Source organism: Pinus tabuliformis, chromosome 8, assembly GCF_031772625.1.
Source record: "Pinus tabuliformis cultivar Carrire ecotype Pingquan chromosome 8, CPIR1, whole genome shotgun sequence".
Classification (NCBI taxonomy): Eukaryota; Viridiplantae; Streptophyta; class Pinopsida; order Pinales; family Pinaceae; genus Pinus; species Pinus tabuliformis.
In genome coordinates, this window is record NC_142294.1 from 1630318851 (window position 1) to 1630337123 (window position 18273).

Here is an 18273-nt window from a genome sequence, read left to right on the forward strand (position 1 = left end):
TTCTCGCTTGTATAAAATTTATTCCACTACACCTGTAAAATTAATTTGGGAGGTTATGCATCAACGTTTTATGTTTTGGTTTGCACTAGAACACAACTATCATGCTCAGAATAGGTTTGGAATCATTATGAAGATTGCGTATCAGAATAGGTTTGGAATCATTATGAAGATTGCGTATCAGCATTTTTGTACAGTTAGTACAATTCTAAAAAGTTATTCCCAGAGAGGAAAGTGAAGGGGTGGTTCCTCCGAATATCTTGTAAGCAACTTCAACCTCTAAATATTATTTGCCACCGGCTGCTAGCTTTAGTTATCAGCAATATACACTTTAGCAGGGCCAGCGTTGAAGCGCACACAGCAACGAACAATAGTCATTATACTATTATCCAGCGTAGTTTCAAATTTTTTTTTTTAATATATATTTTATTCTGAAATATCATGTCTGCAACGTCGAAATGTTTTGCACATATCTTCCCCCACACTTGTTTCTCAACCCCGTTGTTTCTCAACCCCAGCAGGGACTAAAATATGCCAACAGATTTTATACCTGTCTTACAGGCAAATATATTGTAATCGAATTCATCACTAGCAAACTTGGAAGTCTGATTTGTTGCGACAATTCATGTATTCCAATAGGTATTAGCGACCCAATTCCTTGGTTCCATTCCAGATCCGTTGTAGCAAACTTGGAAGTCTGATTTGTCATGTTTCTGGTTCGAAATGTTCTGGTTATAAATGTATAAACGTTCAAAGTTCAGTTCTTCAACTGCAAATGACAGGGTTGATGTTTCCACCGGCTGTCAACCTCAACCACATTAACCTTGGTGAATTGATTAAGCAGAATAACATAGGAAATGGCGAGTGGGATTAAGAGTTTATTTTTTATGATAGGTGTCCAATTTCTGAGAGGTGGTGGCAGCGAGTAGCTCAGAGGTATGTGTTTTGATGCCTATTAAATTTACATAATGTGTTTAATTTGGCTCAAAGCCCTGCAATGTCTAATTTGTCTCAAAACCATATTAATTGATTATATCAAACATATCTTCAGTGTCATGTAGAGCACGATAGCACACAATGGCTAGAGTGGCATAATTTTTCACTAATTATCAAAATTTCTTCCATTATTGTAGTGTTGAATTCTTTCTATCCTACTACAGACTAGTTATGTATTTTTTCCAATTTTATTTCTTCGTACAAATAGGGTTTACATGTAGTGAAACCCTAACACTAAATTAATGTTGGTTTACATTTTAACCTTTATAAATTAGGATCATTCAATTTTTATGTTTTTCTTATGTAGAGAGAGGGATCTTAAGTTATAATTTAGTTTACTAATCTTATTTTTAGGCCGATAGGCCTTCCTTTGAAAGGGACTTTCGTCGTCCTTTTGATTCTCACGCTGACACCTGGCGGACTGGGCAATTTGATTAGTATTTGTTCAGGCTTTTCTCATGCTGACACCTGGTCGATCGCCTCTTCTCGCTCCATCGTTTCAATTCCCTCTGCAACGGCTTCGTTCGCATAAGCAGCCTCAATTCCCGTAATTTTTCCGATGTTTTCGTTGTGGCTAAGGGGAGTGGGCGGCGGTGGACAGTGGAAAGGGATATGGCACAGCTGGAACAATGCAATACCCCTCAAAGCGATCGGCATACCGTTATTAAATTGGAGGGTAAACACCCTTTTCTTTGGCACGACCATTGGCCTGTTCTTGATTATGCCAGAGTCTTTGAATGCCTGGTTCTTGTTGATAATTTGTCCGCCGAAGTCTCCAGAGTTGTATCCAAGCTAAAGAGCTTAAGCTCTCGAACTGGAATTAATCAGAATAAAATGCTCTTGAACTGGAATTGATCAGAATAAAATCAGAATGAGCCCATTCATATTTCAACCCAAATATGTGGCGGTTCATATGAGAATTGAGAAAGACTGGATGATCCATTGCAAGAAGCTTGAGATGAGGTCCAGAGCTAGAAATGGCAAGGACTTGAAAATTTGCAGTAGTAAGGAGGAAACAATGAAGAGGGTTGCTCACATTCCTGGACTGGAGAAGCCCTCTGTTGTTTATCTGGCTGTTGCCGACGATCTTTTAGAGGACAGGGTGCTGTTAGAGGGATGGAGTGACTTCTTAGCCCCTTACGAAAAGAAGAAACTGGGTGTGCTGGATGTCTACTCAAAGTATCCCTATCTCATTCAATCTGCAATTGATTATGAAGTATGCCTGCAGGCTGATACATTTGAGGGGAATAGCTTTTCTACATTTTCGAGTCTCATAGTGTTGCAGAGGACCATGAGAATGGATAGGGCGCAGGATTGTGAAGGTTCAACTGTGGCTTCTTATGCTTACAACATTGAAGGCCCAGCAGGAGGAGCTAAAAGATGGGCAACCAACATGTCGGATTTGAGCTAAAAGCCTGGTACCCCTGATTCAAGCTTGCAGGTTGCTCTGGACTATGCTTGCGGTCTTGGAGGTGCAGACTGTACAGCAATGCAACAAAGTGGCACGTGCTGTAACCCAGATACTGTTTTTTTTCATGCTTGCTATGCTTTTGACAGCTACTACAAGAAGAATGGCATGGCCCCTGGTACTTGTGACTTTGCTGGCAATGCAATTGTGACTACTCAAGATCCAAGTAAGCTATATGCCCTTATGCGAAGTTTGTTTTTTGCCCCCTGTTTTTCTTTTCATTGAATTTCTCAGTTTATATGGATTCCTATGGCCCTGTGGTGACGATAAACGTTTTATCCACTTTTACATAGTTTGTTGTCTGCTTGTTTTGTTTCACTGCGTCAACTTCTTGGATACCTTCCGCTGAGTCTCATCTTTACATTGTGTTAGATGATAGTTGAGTTGCATGCTTATGATTCATCTACCCACTTCCATGCCTGGTTGAGCTCATCTGAATGCAAAGACATCCTCCACTGATATACATTTTCCAATTGTAGGTTCCACCATGATAAGTAAGTGACATGATTATAGACCCATTTCCTGCCTGTTGTCTGTCTTAAAACTGCATGCAACCTTCAAATGTAAACACTCGTTATGGATAACTTGTATTGTTCAGGATATTTCCTTTTGGTTTAATGATGGAACTGTGTGATGTATTAAGAGAGAGTTATATTTGTAGGCAATCTGCTCTTCTGCATACAACATAACTTTCATTTATGCCTGGATATATTGCATATTATTTTTTTCTTTATTGATTTTGTTATGAGAAGCTAAGGGTATGCATACTAAGTTTCATTTATACCCACTCTGTCTTCTGCAAATTTTACTGTTCCAGTTTATATGAATATAAAAGACGTTTTTGTTTTTTGTGCACCGTTTTGGTTCTGCTAGATTCAAGATATTTGACTGTGATTAATATGCTTGACATTATACATTTTCGAAAATCTTCCCTTCATGGGTTAACATGATATACAAATTGAGGCTTGAAATTGTGTGAGATTGGAGAATGCATTGCACTCATGCAAATCTTCCTTTATGGATTTTGTGATGACAGGTACTGGGACATGCACATTTCCACAAAGGTATATACTAAGGAACCGCATTCCTCCTCCTATCTTTTGTTCATTTTTCTGTTCTACAATAAGTACTTTTTCAAGTTTTCATACAGAATTGAGAATCAAGATTTACTGGATTTTTGATATATTTTATGTTATATCTCAGCTTATAGTTTTGTAGCATTCTGATTTTTCCAAATTACTTGTAGCAGTAGCAGTTCATCACTTGTTAATACAAGCATACCTGCATCTGGTGGCTTGGGTGGTACTAGTATTCCACCAACATCGGGCAATAATGGTGATGCAACATCCATATTCTTCTGTGTTCCTGTTTTCTTTGCTTTGTTTTCTTTGATTGTATCTATGATGGTCGGAAAACAGCTTTAGAGGATATCGATCTCTATTGGGTGAATCGAGGAGAAACATCAAGATGTTTTAGTTGGAATAGCTAGTGTAGACAGAGAGCTAGAGGATGTACAGGAAAAACTCTCCAGAGTTCGATCCCATTTGTCCCAACATTTTTTTGATGTAATGGGGGGAACGCTAGGAGAGACTTTGAAAATGGGTACACCAGTGCAGTTCAGGTAATTCTTTCACTTTGTAGGAAAGAGAGGTTAAATATAGTTGGTATGCAGGTTTCACTGGGACAAATTGGTTCCACATTTTTTAGTTCACTATCAAGTAAAAGCTTTACAAGAGCAAACAATTGTCCATTTTCTGCAGCATCCTTATTTCATGCTATACTCCTTAGTTTTCGGAATTAAGAATTTAATTAACAAACTTTGGCAGCAGAATAGCTCTGCAGTTGTCCTACCTCAGGAGTGTCCGAGGTGTGAGCACTATGTGGCAACAGCTACTTATTTCAGTTGCATCTTCCCGTGCGTTGGAACATCGTTGGTAGAAGCAAAAATGCTAGCAGCTGCCAGTTCTGAAGACCTAAATGCCTAAATCAATTAAAATCCAATAAATGATATAGTGTAGCAGATTTCTTCTAGGAGCTTCTTGGTATTCAAGCAAACAAATTATATCATTATCACTATTATTAAAATCCATCTTGTATTCAAAGCCATGCTCATCTTCTTGGGTCTGGATGTTGTTGTTTGGATGGACCAATCATCAAACAGTGTAATTGACAACTACTATGGAGATGTGGGCCTTGATAACAAAACTGTTTTAAAAGAATGGTATCTCATTCTCATCTTCTTGCTAACCTTCATTCAAATATTTATTTTAGCTGTCTTTTGCATTTTCCTGTGCGTTAGGAATAACTCCTCCTCCAACAACAATCACACCAACAACCGCTACTACCCCAATCACAACCCCTACCACCCCAACAGTTACCCCTTACACCCCTCCCTCAACACCTACCACAACAACACCGACAACCAGCTCAAGCCAAAGTTGGTGTGTAGCAAAGCCTGGTACCCCTGATTCAAGCTTGCAGGTTGCTCTGGACTATGGTTACGGGCTTGGAGGTGCAGACTGTAAAGCAATTCAACAAAGTGGCACGTGCTATAACCCAGATACTGTTTTTTTTCATGCTTGCTATGCTTTTGACAGCTACTAGAAGAAGAATGGCATGGCCCCTGGTACTTGTGACTTTGCTGGCAATGCAATTGTGACTACTCAAGATCCAAGTAAGCTATATGACCTTATGCGAAATTTGTTTTTTGCCCCCTGTTTTTCATTGAATTTCTCAGTTTATATGGATTCCTATGGTCCTGTGGTGAGATAAACGTTTTATCCACTTTTACATAGATTGTTGTCTGCTTGTTTTGTTTCACTGCGTCAACTTCTTGGATACCTTCTGCTGAGTCTCAATACCTCTTGCAGAAGCTACAGTTTATGTGCATTTTTTATGATTCTTCCTCACGATCACGCTCTTCAAATATGATCTAATAGCTTTTTAACAGAGAATGGGAGATTAATGGTGCCTCAATACCAATTGGTGTTGTTCAAAACAAATTGTTATATACTATTGTTAAATTGGGTCTATATTTATTTCAGAATTAATGAAGTTTGTTCTTGAAGATGTTTAGATGTTTGTTCTTGGTGGTTTATGTACATTGCAAACACAGCCGGTATTTAGCCATCTCCATTCCCTCTTAGGGGTTTATTGCACATCTCACGCTCTGTATCTCTGTGTTTTCTCGAATAGATGAATATATAATAAAGAAATAAGAGAATCACAAGTCTGATTGTTGACATTTTTTATTATTACCAAATCTTACATTAGTATTTTGCGTTAAACATGGATGTTTGTGTGAGGTCCTGGGCCTCAAATATACTTGACGAAGATGACACAGGCTGGGTTTTTAACTTTTGTTTCCTCTACAGTGTAAGATATTCAAGAGGGCAGTCTTTAATCAAATGGCTTGTCATTTGCTACAATTGCAAACACAGTTGGTATTTAGCCATAGGAATTCTCACTGAGGGTGTTGTTGCACATGTCATGTGCTGTACATCTTTGTGTTTTGAACTTGTTATCAGCCATTAATAGTTATATTCACAAATTGATGAATGTAAAGAAATACAAGAAACACGACTCTGGTTGTTGACTTTTCTTTCTTTATACACCAAGCCATAGATTTGTATTGAATATAAATGTCTGTCTAAATGGATGCGCTCATGGGTTGCATATAGGTACAAGATGGCAGAGGATTGCGCAGATGATGACGATGATAAATCATCAATCAGTGAGCTACGTAAAGCGACTGAGGAGGAGCTCAATCTGCACAATTCCTTGGCTGAGGTACAATTACATACTATGTTTTGCTGAGTTGTGCTTTTCTCTAAGATCAAATCATTATGTGTAGTTTCTGTTACATAAGCTTCCATATATCTAGTGCGATGCCTTGTATCTGAAGTTAAATGTGACTTTATGATTTAATTGGTATTTGGATTCTGTGCTAGCTCAATGTGGTTTCCAGCAGGCAAAACGTTTTTAAACTAATTCCCCTCTCTTTAGGGTCGGTAGTCAGCCAGAAAAAATAATCTGAATTGTATTCCATGCTTAAGACTACTTTAAGAACAGAGATTTGTGTTTTATTTTCGTGTCAACCCTTTCTTTAATATATATCTATATGTGCCCTCTTCCAGGAAGCAATGTTTTAACTTTTGCCCAATTATTAGTAATGAAATTAGTTTTGTGAGTTTAAAAAAAATTATGTTCTGGACTTGCATGTTTTGTAATGTTATGTTGTTTAATTTGAAAGATGGAATTTTCTCTGAAGCTTAGAGTCTTCATGCTTTGGCTTGATAAACGTGACAAAAATTGTTCGCAAAATCTTTTTAGATTATTGTCTGAAACTTACACTCTTCATGTTTTGGCACGATGAAAGTGACAACAAGTTTTTCTAGATTGCAGCATGCAAAAGCACATCTGAATGAAAGGGTTCTGCTAGAAGGAAAAAACAAAATTTCATTGAGAGTTTAAGAAAAACTTGATTCCCTTGAGTGTAGTTGGCAACCTTTATTGGATGTTGAGAGTTTTCCCACAGAAACTGGGATAACAAGGAAATTGGGAATCTGACCACAGCTTCTTCAACAATCTCCCATCCACCAACCCTCTGATAAATCCAGTGCTCTCATATATATGTGTGTGTGTTTTGTGCCATACATGAACTCTTAAGAAATTTCAAAAGCCTTCACCTAATGCAATCCTCCAGGTTTTTCAAGACACCAAAGAAAACTACTTACGATCAGTTTCTTAAACATGGAAATTTTACAACACACTGCTTCCAAAACAGCCATCCAAAAGGTCATTACTATATAATAGCTTGATTAGAAATAGATTGAATGAGAAGGTCCAAATGGGGTATTCAATCATCTCCATCCATCTGTTCTGCATCCTCAGTGCTTACTTGGACAATATATTAGCCTTCATATTTATCCCTTGCAGACATGCTGAAAAGATAATGACATGGAATTTTTCCTTGCTTCTCTGATTCCGTCCAATGATGGGCCAGCTGCAAATTTTCCTGATTGAAATTTCCATTTGACCTCTCTGCAATGTGTTTGGAATCTCTTATCACCTGTAGACAATTTAAACCTTTCTCTATTGCTATTTTCAGAATCTACCAAAAAGCATAAAGTTTTGCTATGTTATTTGATCCATCTCCTACAACTCTACTTTGAAACTGATCTCGTAATTGTCTCTTAAAGTAATGCCTCATGATCCACAATAGCTGGGATTACCTTGACAAGCCTCGTTGAAATAACTCCACACTATTTTTATATATATATATCTGGGGATCTTAGTATTATTTGTTTCTTTTCCTTTAAAGGTGGCTGTGTCCCTTAATATGCATATTTATTCTTGTGTCAAACTTGATTAGTAATAACATCTTTGTTTTGAATTCTTTTCATTTCTTGCTAGCCAAATAGCTCAAGTCACTGTACAAGGACAGTCTGATGCCCACATGCAGTTAATACAGAATGTATTTTGAAAACGAGGATTTAGCTTTGTAGTGCTTGAATCATCATTTCATGTTGGTTTTCATTTGTTAGTAGCCAGATCATTTCTCTTACAATATGATTGTAATATCTTTTGTTTCTCTTACAATATAATTGTAATATCTTTTGTTTCTCTTCTGTGGGAAATTTTTTACAGGAGTTCAAACAATGTATATAAATAGAAAGATGCAGAAAATGACAGTCAAATTTTGTACTCAGAATTATGACAAGAAAGCCCCTGCTGGGTTTGTGAGGAAAGAGAGCTTCAACACCAGTTCTGTCTCCAACCGCCAAGATGATCAGTACGCTACTAACATGTTTAGTGAAGAATTTCTGCTATTCTCTTGTAATCTATAGGCCCCCAAAGCTCCTCATAGATGAGAATATTTGCAGGATGTTAATATTGTTGTAAGTTTGTAGTAGTTGTGGAATGACTTACTTTTGTGCTGCTTCTCATCTTCAACAACAAGAGTTTCTGTGGTGAATAAGCAGAATCCATGTCCTGCCTTGTGAAGCAGCTCTCCACTGTGATAGCATTCTTTGTAATGTCTCTGATAAATCCTTTAGACTTCTATTTCATTCTGTAATATGATGGGATTCACTCTACAAGATTAGGGGATTCACTCTACAGAGTCCATGTCATACCTTCTGAATTAGCTCTCCACTTATCTTAATTTTCTCTGTAATGACCCTAATAAATCCTATATAATGAGATTTCATTTTGTAATATGATGGGATTTTACTCTACAAGATTGGTTTCAATTTTACTTGTATTGTGGTATATGAAATTTCTCTGTATTGTGGTATATGAAATTTCTCAGTTTTACTTGTAATAGGATGGGATTTCATTCTGTAATATCATAGGATTTCCCTCTGCAATATTTGCTACTAAATTTTACAATTCCAAATTAATAATCCTATCGGCCTCTCTTTGTACCTTTTGGGACAATTGCTAGTGTTTAGTTTACTAATGTTATTTTGTTTATGCGTACCTGAATGGGCCAATTTACCCAGAGATATGGTTGTCTTCAACATGTATCTAAACAATTTTATTTCTCAATATTTCCACATATTTCGCTTCCATGGTTTTACATTCAAATATTACTCTTCTTATTTTATATTACTAATGTTTTTATCTTGATATCCCCAGGTTGAGGAGGAAGGAAATTTATGTGCTCTTTATTAGATATTATTCTCTGTTGCAAGTCTTTTTTTTTTTTGGTTTCCATAAATAGCCTCTTTTGACTCTTTACCTCGTACCTAAACATACTAATCCCCTATATTATTTTCAATCGTTACAGGTACGACTTGAGGAAATAAAAGAATTTTGCTTCCGTTGTACCAAAGACATTCAACTTAATTCCTAAATTGACTTTCTCTTCCTTAGTTTACATGTCATACATTTCTCAATTCACCCCAAACTTTGTGTGAAGTTATCCTAACGTGAAGATAAAAGTGATTTGTTCATGATATCCTGAAATAGGGTTTTTGCTAGACTTCTAACCCTCCCATGGATACCATGTGTATAAAACGGTTATGAGTCTTAACAAATGGCATATTATATGGTTAGGCAGGGACTGGCTGCACGCAGCACTTGTTTTTATGGGGTATACTTGGATTATCTTGAAATCGGGTTTGAGGAATTTCAAATCTTTAAAATTTAAAGATGATTTAGATGACCAGGATTTTATAACCCCAGATTATCCTTTCTTAAATCTATTTGAAAATTTAGTTAAAATTTTGAAAGATTAGAATTTAGATAATAGTTATTAGGGTTAAAATTATGATTACATAACATTTTTAAAATTAAAATTTATATCTAATTTACCAATATACCTACTGCTTATATCAACCACATTTATTACTATATTTATGAATCACATTTATTAATATAATTATACTAATTAAAATATCTATTTAATTATCTAAAATGGGAAAAAAATAAATTCTCCTTAAAATCATGTAACATTCCACAAATCTGTAAAATTAAAAAAACATAAAAACATAAAATAATATTAGACTACCACAAATGGAAAGGGCAATTTAGATTTCCAATCGACTGGTGCACGGCTTCGAACAAAGTCCCAACCTTGTGATTACAATTGACACCGATCTTTCCGTTTCCGGCCGCGCATGACAACTGTACATCGGCTGGACGGCAAAACGAGCAATTTCCCACTAGCTATTTCCTGTAGCTCACAATTCATGGGGTCCACCACCGCGTGGTTTCTTCACACACCCGCCTTGGATTCTCTATTATATAACAAACCCTCCCCATTTCACAACAATTCAAGCTTTAACCCTCTGCCTGCGTTCAATACACCATTGGGGTTTCAAATTGGGGCTTCGGCATTCACAATAATGGTGGAATTCGAGGATTTCCTGCCCATTATGGCAGAGAAATTGGGAGAGCGCGATTTCATGGCGGAGCTCTGTAACGGCTTCCGTCTTTTGGCAGATCCCCAGCTGGGTTTGATAACTTTGGAGAGCCTGAAGAGAAATTCAGGTCTGTTAGGGTTGGATTCCCTAACGGATTCAGAGCAAAGGGCGATGATGAGCGAAGGGGATTTAGACGGCGACGGGGCTCTGAATGAACATGAATTCTGCGTTCTAATGATCAGACTCAGCCCTTCTTTCATGGCTGAAGCAGAGAAATGGCTTAACAATGCTGTGGTAAATGATTTCGAAGAAATCATAAACCAAAAATAGTTCATGTATTTTTAGTTCTGACAGGTGAAAAGAAATTCAGGTATTCATTGAGGTGTCTGTAACAGATCTGGTTTAGCAACATGGCTTCCAGTTTATATGGATAAATGTATCAAATGAATTATGGAAAGAAGGTTATGTGATATGATGTGTTTTAACATAGCTATTAGCTGTATTTTGTTCAATGATATTTAACTAAACATAATTTTTGAAATATTTGATGGTCACTAATAAGTATTCTGCAGTGACTCACAGTACACAACATACACATAAACTTCACCATAACACATAAGCTTCATCATAATGGATGATAAAAAAGAACAGTGGTCAAATATGAAATATTTGATGGTCACTAAGAAGTATTCTACAGTGACTCACAGTATACAACATACACATAAGCTTCATCATAATGGATGATAAAAAAGAACATTGGTCAAATATGAAATATTTGATGGTAAGTATTCTGCAGTGACTCACAGTATACAGCATACACATAAGCTTCATCATAATGGATGATAAAAAAACAGAGGTCAAATATGAAATATTTGATGGTCACTAATAAGTATTCTGCAGTGACTGATCCAGGTGGATATTGGTGGCCACCTGCCAAGTCCACCTGGACCCCCACCATTGTCTTTCTCAGCATTTTCAGTTTCCTTAATTGTAGCACAACTTACTATTTTTAGCAGTTTTTCGGGTCCTGAACTTCCGGAGCCGTTTTGAGGCCTTAAACGACGTTTTTTGGGGAATCCGGGGGCAACATGGGTCCATGGACCGATGTTGCCCGTTCCAACAATGATAGTGCTCAGATAGATCTTTCTAATGAGCTATTGTACGCGTCAAACGGAGATCATATGCCAAAGTTACGACCCCGGGAAGTTGATGTACCAACTTACCCCCAAACGGGGTCCACAGTTTGGCGTTTCATCTCCTAGGGTTAGGTTTTGGAATGTTAAGGGTTTTCCATTGTTTCTCAACAATAAATAGGCCTTCGAGCCTCATTGTAACACAGTTCAGAGGCATGTAGCCATCACATCTCTTCTCAGAGATAAGCTACCATCGCCCTAGCTAGTTTGTTTCCATTTCTGGTTGTAAGCATATTTCAGTATTTTCCATTAATGAAATGAAATATTATTTCCGCTGCATCTTTGTGTATATGGTTATCTCTGTAATTTGTTGCGTTCCTGTTTAAATCTGGATCAGTGACTCACAGTATATAGCATACACATAAGCTTCATCATAATGGATGATAAAAAAGAACAGAGGTCAAATATGAAATATTTGATGGTCACTAATAAGTATTCTGCATTGACTCACAGTATACAGCATACACATAAGCTTCATCATAATGGATGATAAAAAAGAACAGAGATCAAATATGAAATATTTGATGCTCACTAATAAGTATTCTGCTGTGACTCTGTTGTGACTCACAGTATACAGCATACAAATAAGCTTCATCATAATAGATGATAAAAAAAAACAGAGGTCAAATATGGAATATTTCATGGTCACTAATAAGTATTCTGCAGTGACTCACAGTATACAGCATACACATAAGCTTCATCATAATGGATGATAAAAAAAACAGAGGTCAAATATGAAATATTTGATGGTCACTAATAAGTATTCTGCAGTGACTCACAGTATACAGCATACAGATAAGCTTCATCATAATGGATGATAAAAAAAACAGAGGTCCATGCATAAGCTCTGTCATAGTTGATCATTAAAAATTAGATGTCCAGCTCCAAAATAGATAGGAGAACAGTTGGTATTTGGTTAAATACCTTTATTGAATATATTTCCAAAATTGTTTATAAATCATCCAAAAAGTATCTTGTACTAGAGAATATGAGAATATATATAAAAGGAGAGTATAAAATAATGGAAAACCTTAAGGGGATTTTGATGAAATTTATAAAAGAGTATATATTTTTATCAAAGGCAAAGAAAAGAATGGAAAATAATTTTAAATAATTTTGGGGCATTTCAATGAAAGTGTTTATGGAATTTTTTTATGTTGTTGAATTTATTTCCATTATAAAAAAATATTTAAATTTGAACACTCTTATTGTTTTATGAAAAAACAAAATTGCTAGAAAATTTGGTTCTATTTTGATGAACTGAGAAAATCTGGTTTTATTTTGATGAAATTGGGCCATTTTTTTTGGAAAATGGGGCCATTTCTTCTTGGAAATTGAGATTACAACCGAGCTTCATAGTTTTGGTTGCCTTAGAAGGTCTTCATAGTTTTGGTTGCCTCAGAGGATCTTGATACCTCTGATAGTGCTGTACCCATTTCCACCCTCAAAAAAATCATTTAAACACTCCCACATATTAAAAAATTAAAAATAACCCATTTCCACCCTAAAAAAACCATTTAAACACTCCCACATATTAAAAAATAAAAATAAAAAAATATATCTGTGAATTCCAATGAGAAAGGAAAAAAAAAAAATTATGTTTGAAAAAAATCACTTCCAACATTGAAAATTCATTAACTATGCAACAAAACCACCTAATTTTTTCGCCATCCCAATAAAATAAAATAGTCATGACTCTTATTTTTACACCAAAAATGTTCCAACCAAAAATGTTCCCTCTATGAAGTTCAACTTTTTACACCAAACGTATTTCCTCTACAGAGTTCCTTTCCTCTACCGAGTTCGGCTGTGCAAACTGGGTTATGTTGTCACAGCGAAAATGTGTTTCCTCTGGGCCGTAAAGTCTTCCCGCTGCTTTTTACGCTGCCCACAGTCGTCAGATTCGTTCGAAAACCATCGGGATGGCACTGGCTCTGCCTTCCATTAATAGGCAAGAGCTAACCATCCATACATTGGGTATTAAATGCCCCTACATAGGCTGGCCCATATATCTCTGCATTCGCATGGGCATGAACATGGCAAGCACAGCTGCATGGACTCCCATGATTTTCCGGCAACTATGCCCCATAGCTTTCCCGGCTGCTCCGTTCCACCCTGTCACACGGTGGATAAGACAGTGTACTATACTCATTCAATGCAACCTGGGTGCCCAAAATTTCAAAATTCAAATGTTATTTCCGCGCCCAAGTTGCCCACGAAATTTCTGAAACGATGTGAAATGAACACAGATATATCGGTGGTATGCTGATTAACTTGGCCCAGTTACCCGTTGATGCAGGCACGAGAAACTTTCGCGACCGTCGTTCCCTGATTAGATACCCATCTTCAACAACCAGGGGAATATTCTTGCAAAGGCTGACAAGCTGTTTGTACGAGATTTTGTTATTTGTATATGAATAGTGCAAAAAATGTGCAGTGGTGATAGCAAGCTGACTGTCTTTCGATTTTGATACAGCATCCAGTAGCTGCTCAGCAAACTTTAAGGTAGAAAGTTCTGTAATTTCAGGATGTTGTTTCAACCACTCACACAGTTTCTTACTTTCCTTGGGATCCAGATTTGTAATTGCTTTCTGAGTAGATTCGGGCATTAAGTAATATTCGACGGCACTTGCAAGTTCTCCAGACCATTTTGTAAGCCATGATATGTGCGATTCCTTCGACGAGAGATAAATTCTGGTTTGGCCTGCAGCATCTAATACACTAGCCAAATCTGTGGTTTTGGAGGAACTTATATACTTCAACAAAGGAGCGTCTTGCAGGTGACTTGAAAGTCCCTCCCAATTTTCAGCAATAAAACAAAGAAGTTCAACATACAAATCTTCGGGAAGGCCTTCCAACCAACCAAACGACCGAATACAGGGAGCATACCAATTATAAGAGACATGAACTACGCCCAAGAAGTTTAAACTATTATAAAACTCTTCGTTATCAAGGGAAGGATGGACTATGTGTACATTACGACAAAACAGATGGGCTTGTTCGCTTTGCTGACCTTGTTTACTTGCTCTCTCAAGAATCCGTTTAAACGCCGGGAGTATTGTCCGAGCTTCTGTTGGCTTACTTAAAATTTTACCCCCAAAGCTGACGTCGCATAAAATCACATCCTCTGCTTTTAATTGTGCTTGAATGGCATCTCTGACTTGTGTTAGCTGTGGATAGCAAGGAATATCACATGGAAGGTAGCAAAAAACCCGAACTTTTGAAGATAAGGGTGACTTAGCACTTATCAGAGTACGGAATGCTGAACAAAATGCTAACGGGATACAGTGAAGGATTCCCTGGTTCCAATTGTTATTGAAAATGATGCTTTCTCTGGATGAAACCAGTAGAAAGTCTGCTTGTATAATAAATGGAAATCCAGTGACCATTTCGGTGGGATGTAAGGCATAGATACCCGCAGCTATCATATTTTCCCCTGTAAAGCGTTTTCCCAATGGAAAAGCTAATGTAATGGCCCATTTTGCAACATCTTTCCTCTGCTCAACCCGATACTCATTTTCCACGGGAAACCATTGCCTCCACATGTAATAACTGCATTGTCTCGTCAAAAATTGATCTTCTTCTGCTACCAAATGCAGAACGAAGGATTCGGTGTCATTGGTCCCAGACCTTCGAATGTAATTTTCTCGAAAAACAGAGATTTTATAAGTTCTGTTAAGATCACCGTGTTTCAGCTCACGAACTGAGAGCTTCTTTATCTTAGACATAAACAAAAGAACTTCAGGATGAATACTCGAGAGCTGTTGCTTTACAGCTTCAACCTTCTCGGGACGTAGGGGTAGAACTATAACAGTATTGGGAAGTTGGCAACCATAAATTTCTTCGAGTTGTGCAATGCACGGCTTATCTTCTATCCATTCGGGGATAATATATCCAATATTAACATCAGAGGGAGGGATTTCATTGAATCTGATCTTATATCCATTACTGAAAATGCAAGGCTGACTTGTGACCAAGAAAACGCTCTTAAATCCAATACCTGAAATGCAAAACAATAATTTTCCTTTCAAAAACGAAAAAATAAAAAATAAAAATCACACAATCATCTAATTGCACTGATGTCTAATTTAGAAACAAGGCAGGTGTCTATTTCATTGCAGGAACAGAGTGACTGAAACATATGTTTAATACCTTTTTCTCCAATATAACCACCTCCCCTGTCATTCGTTTTGGTAGATCGTCCCAAGCTGCATATGGAATCAATATTCTGTTTCTGAAATGGCAATTCTCGTAATGCACATTTTTATTATTCATATCAATTAGTAACTTAGTTTAAATTTTTGTTATCATGTTACGTGGAAGAATTAAATTTAAGTGGACAAAGTAATAATTTGAATGAGCTTCAATAAAGCACACCAATAAATTTTCATTGATTTTAAAACTTTTTATAATTTAATATAAGCAAATTAAAACCAATAAAATTATATTTGGAAAAAATATATAATCTACCCTATTCAGTTTGTTTTTTTATTTTAATTGTATAGAATTTATTTAATAATCTAGTATAATAAAAATTAAAACAAATAAAACTATATTTAAAAGAAAAGAAAAAAAATTCAATAAAACTGCTTTAATTTTTATTTTAACATTATAACTTTTATTTTTATAATTTAATATTTTTATTATTTTTATTATCTAGAAATTCATTTTTTGGAACCACCATAAGAACATTATAAAAAACTTTTATAATTTAATATAAGAAAATTAAAACAAAATTATAATAGATAAAAGTATATTTGAGAGAGAAAATATTCTATGACATAAAAATATATCATTTTAACTATATAAATTTGTATAATAAGTTTTATTCAAATGCTATCTCATGAAAGTTGATTTGTATATATATCATCAAAGTTTACCTCTTTTCTTTTCATTATTTTTGGCCATTTTTTTCACTGTTCAATAAGTAATATGTTTTGTGAGATATAAACCACGTGAAATGAAAAATGTAAAAATAAAAATTTGTCAGACTAGGAGGTAAATCCTCAAATGTAATCGTATTATTCATTGAGGTTGTTTATTATTATATACAAGAGGGAGTGACTGTTCAGTTCATCTCCCAATGCCTCTCCATTTCCTCTATTATTTATTTACACTAATTACATTTGTTCACCCAATCCCTATGATCAGGTGTCAACATTCCCCCCCCTTATCTGAAGGGATGTTGGTGAGTCCAAGCATCGTTCTGAATTTTTCAAGCTTTTGTCTTCCAAGTGCTTTGGTGAAGATTTCTGCAATTTGCTCATTAGTGGAACAATGGCGAAGATGGATTGTTTTGGCCTCAACATGATGTTGAATCAGATGATATTTTGTATTGATGTGCTTCATTCGATCATGGAACTTTGGGTTCTTGGCCAACTTTATTGCCAATCATGAGTGGAGTCGATTGTACTTGTTTTACCTGCAAACCTTCAAGAATTTTCCTGAGCCACACAATTTCTTTTCTTGCCTCAGCTGCTGCCACATATTCTACCTCTGTTGTGGAATCTGCTGGAACTGATTGTTTGCGTGATCTCTAGGAGACAACTCCTGATCCAAGACTTATAGCATAACCCGAAGTAGATACCCCAGTTTCTTTGTATCCATCGAAGTCTGAATCAGAGTATCCAATCAAGTTGAAGTCACCCACCTGTGTATACTTGATTCCAAAGTATTGAGTTCCCTTCAAGTACTTTAGAACTCTTTTTGCAGTAGACCAATGTCCCTCACAAGGCTTTTGCATAACCCTGGAGAGGATTCCTACAACAAACAAAATGTCTGGTCTGGTAGTAGTTAGTTAGTTGAGACTTCCTACAAGCTGTCTATACTTTGTTGCATCCTCAAATTCTTTTCCTTCAATGGATGTGAACTTTAAGTTTTGTTCCATTGGAGTAGTTAGAGGATTTCATTCAGTCATGCCATATCTATTCAACAGATCTCCAATGTACTTCTTTTGAGAAAGGAATATGGACTTCAGATGTTGAGTTACTTCAATACCAAGATAGTAATGAACATAGCCAAATCAGTGATTTCAAAACCTTTCCTCAATTCCTTCTTTATGGATGCAATGTAGCTCTCATTGTTCCCTATTATCGAAAGATCATCTACATATACCACAAGATATACGACTATTTTTCCAACCTTCTTGATAAACAAAGTTGCATCATCAAGATCATAATGTTTGAAATTGAGTTTCAGAAGATGCTCAGTTAGTTTTTCATACCAGGCTCGATGTGCTTGTTTGAGGCCATACAAGGATTTCACAAGTTTTCATACTTTATGTTCATGTCCTTTTACAACAAATCCTTCAGGCTGGGACATAGAAACATTCTCTTTTAAATCTCCATTCAAGAAAGCAGTTCTTACATCCATTTGATGGACTTTCCAACCGTTATGAGCTGCTACGGAAAAGAGTGTCCGGATGGTAGCCCATTTTGCTGTGGGGGCAAAAGTATCCTCATAATCGACCCCTTCCTTCTGTGCAAAACCTTTTGCCACAAGCCTGGCTTTGTGCTTGTCAAGTGAGCCATCATCTTTATACTTGTTCTTGTAGACCCACTTGAAGCCAATTGGTTTGTTTCCCAATGGAGGATCAACCAGCTTCCAAGTGTCATTCTTTATCAAGGCATCATACTCCTTTTGCATTACTTCTTTCCATTCATCATGAGAAGCAGCTTCTTTGAAGGAAGTTGGTTCAAAATTTGTAGACAAATTCAATTCAAAATCATAAGAAACATCCATATCAACA

The 18273-nt window shown here is 36.4% G+C and overlaps 1 protein-coding gene, 1 long non-coding RNA gene and 1 pseudogene across 2 annotated transcripts; all 3 read left to right on the top strand.

Annotated features, from left to right (window-relative positions):
• Positions 1-1461: 1461 nt before the first annotated feature.
• Positions 1462-2404, top strand: LOC149242359 (O-fucosyltransferase 23-like; the record flags this gene model as incomplete). Its single annotated transcript, XM_089370812.1, has 2 exons — positions 1462-1811; positions 1888-2404. Coding segments are annotated over 2 exons (867 nt in total), but the record flags the coding sequence as incomplete, so codon positions are not given.
• Positions 2405-2500: 96 nt separating this feature from the next.
• LOC149242360 (uncharacterized) lies at positions 2501-4004 on the top strand. Its single transcript, XR_016245720.1, has 3 exons — positions 2501-2627; positions 3498-3525; positions 3708-4004. It is a non-coding gene; the product is annotated as an uncharacterized LOC149242360 (long non-coding RNA).
• A 6227-nt stretch (positions 4005-10231) lies between these two features.
• Positions 10232-10802, top strand: LOC149242361 (calcium-binding protein KIC pseudogene; annotated as a pseudogene).
• Positions 10803-18273: the final 7471 nt, after the last annotated feature.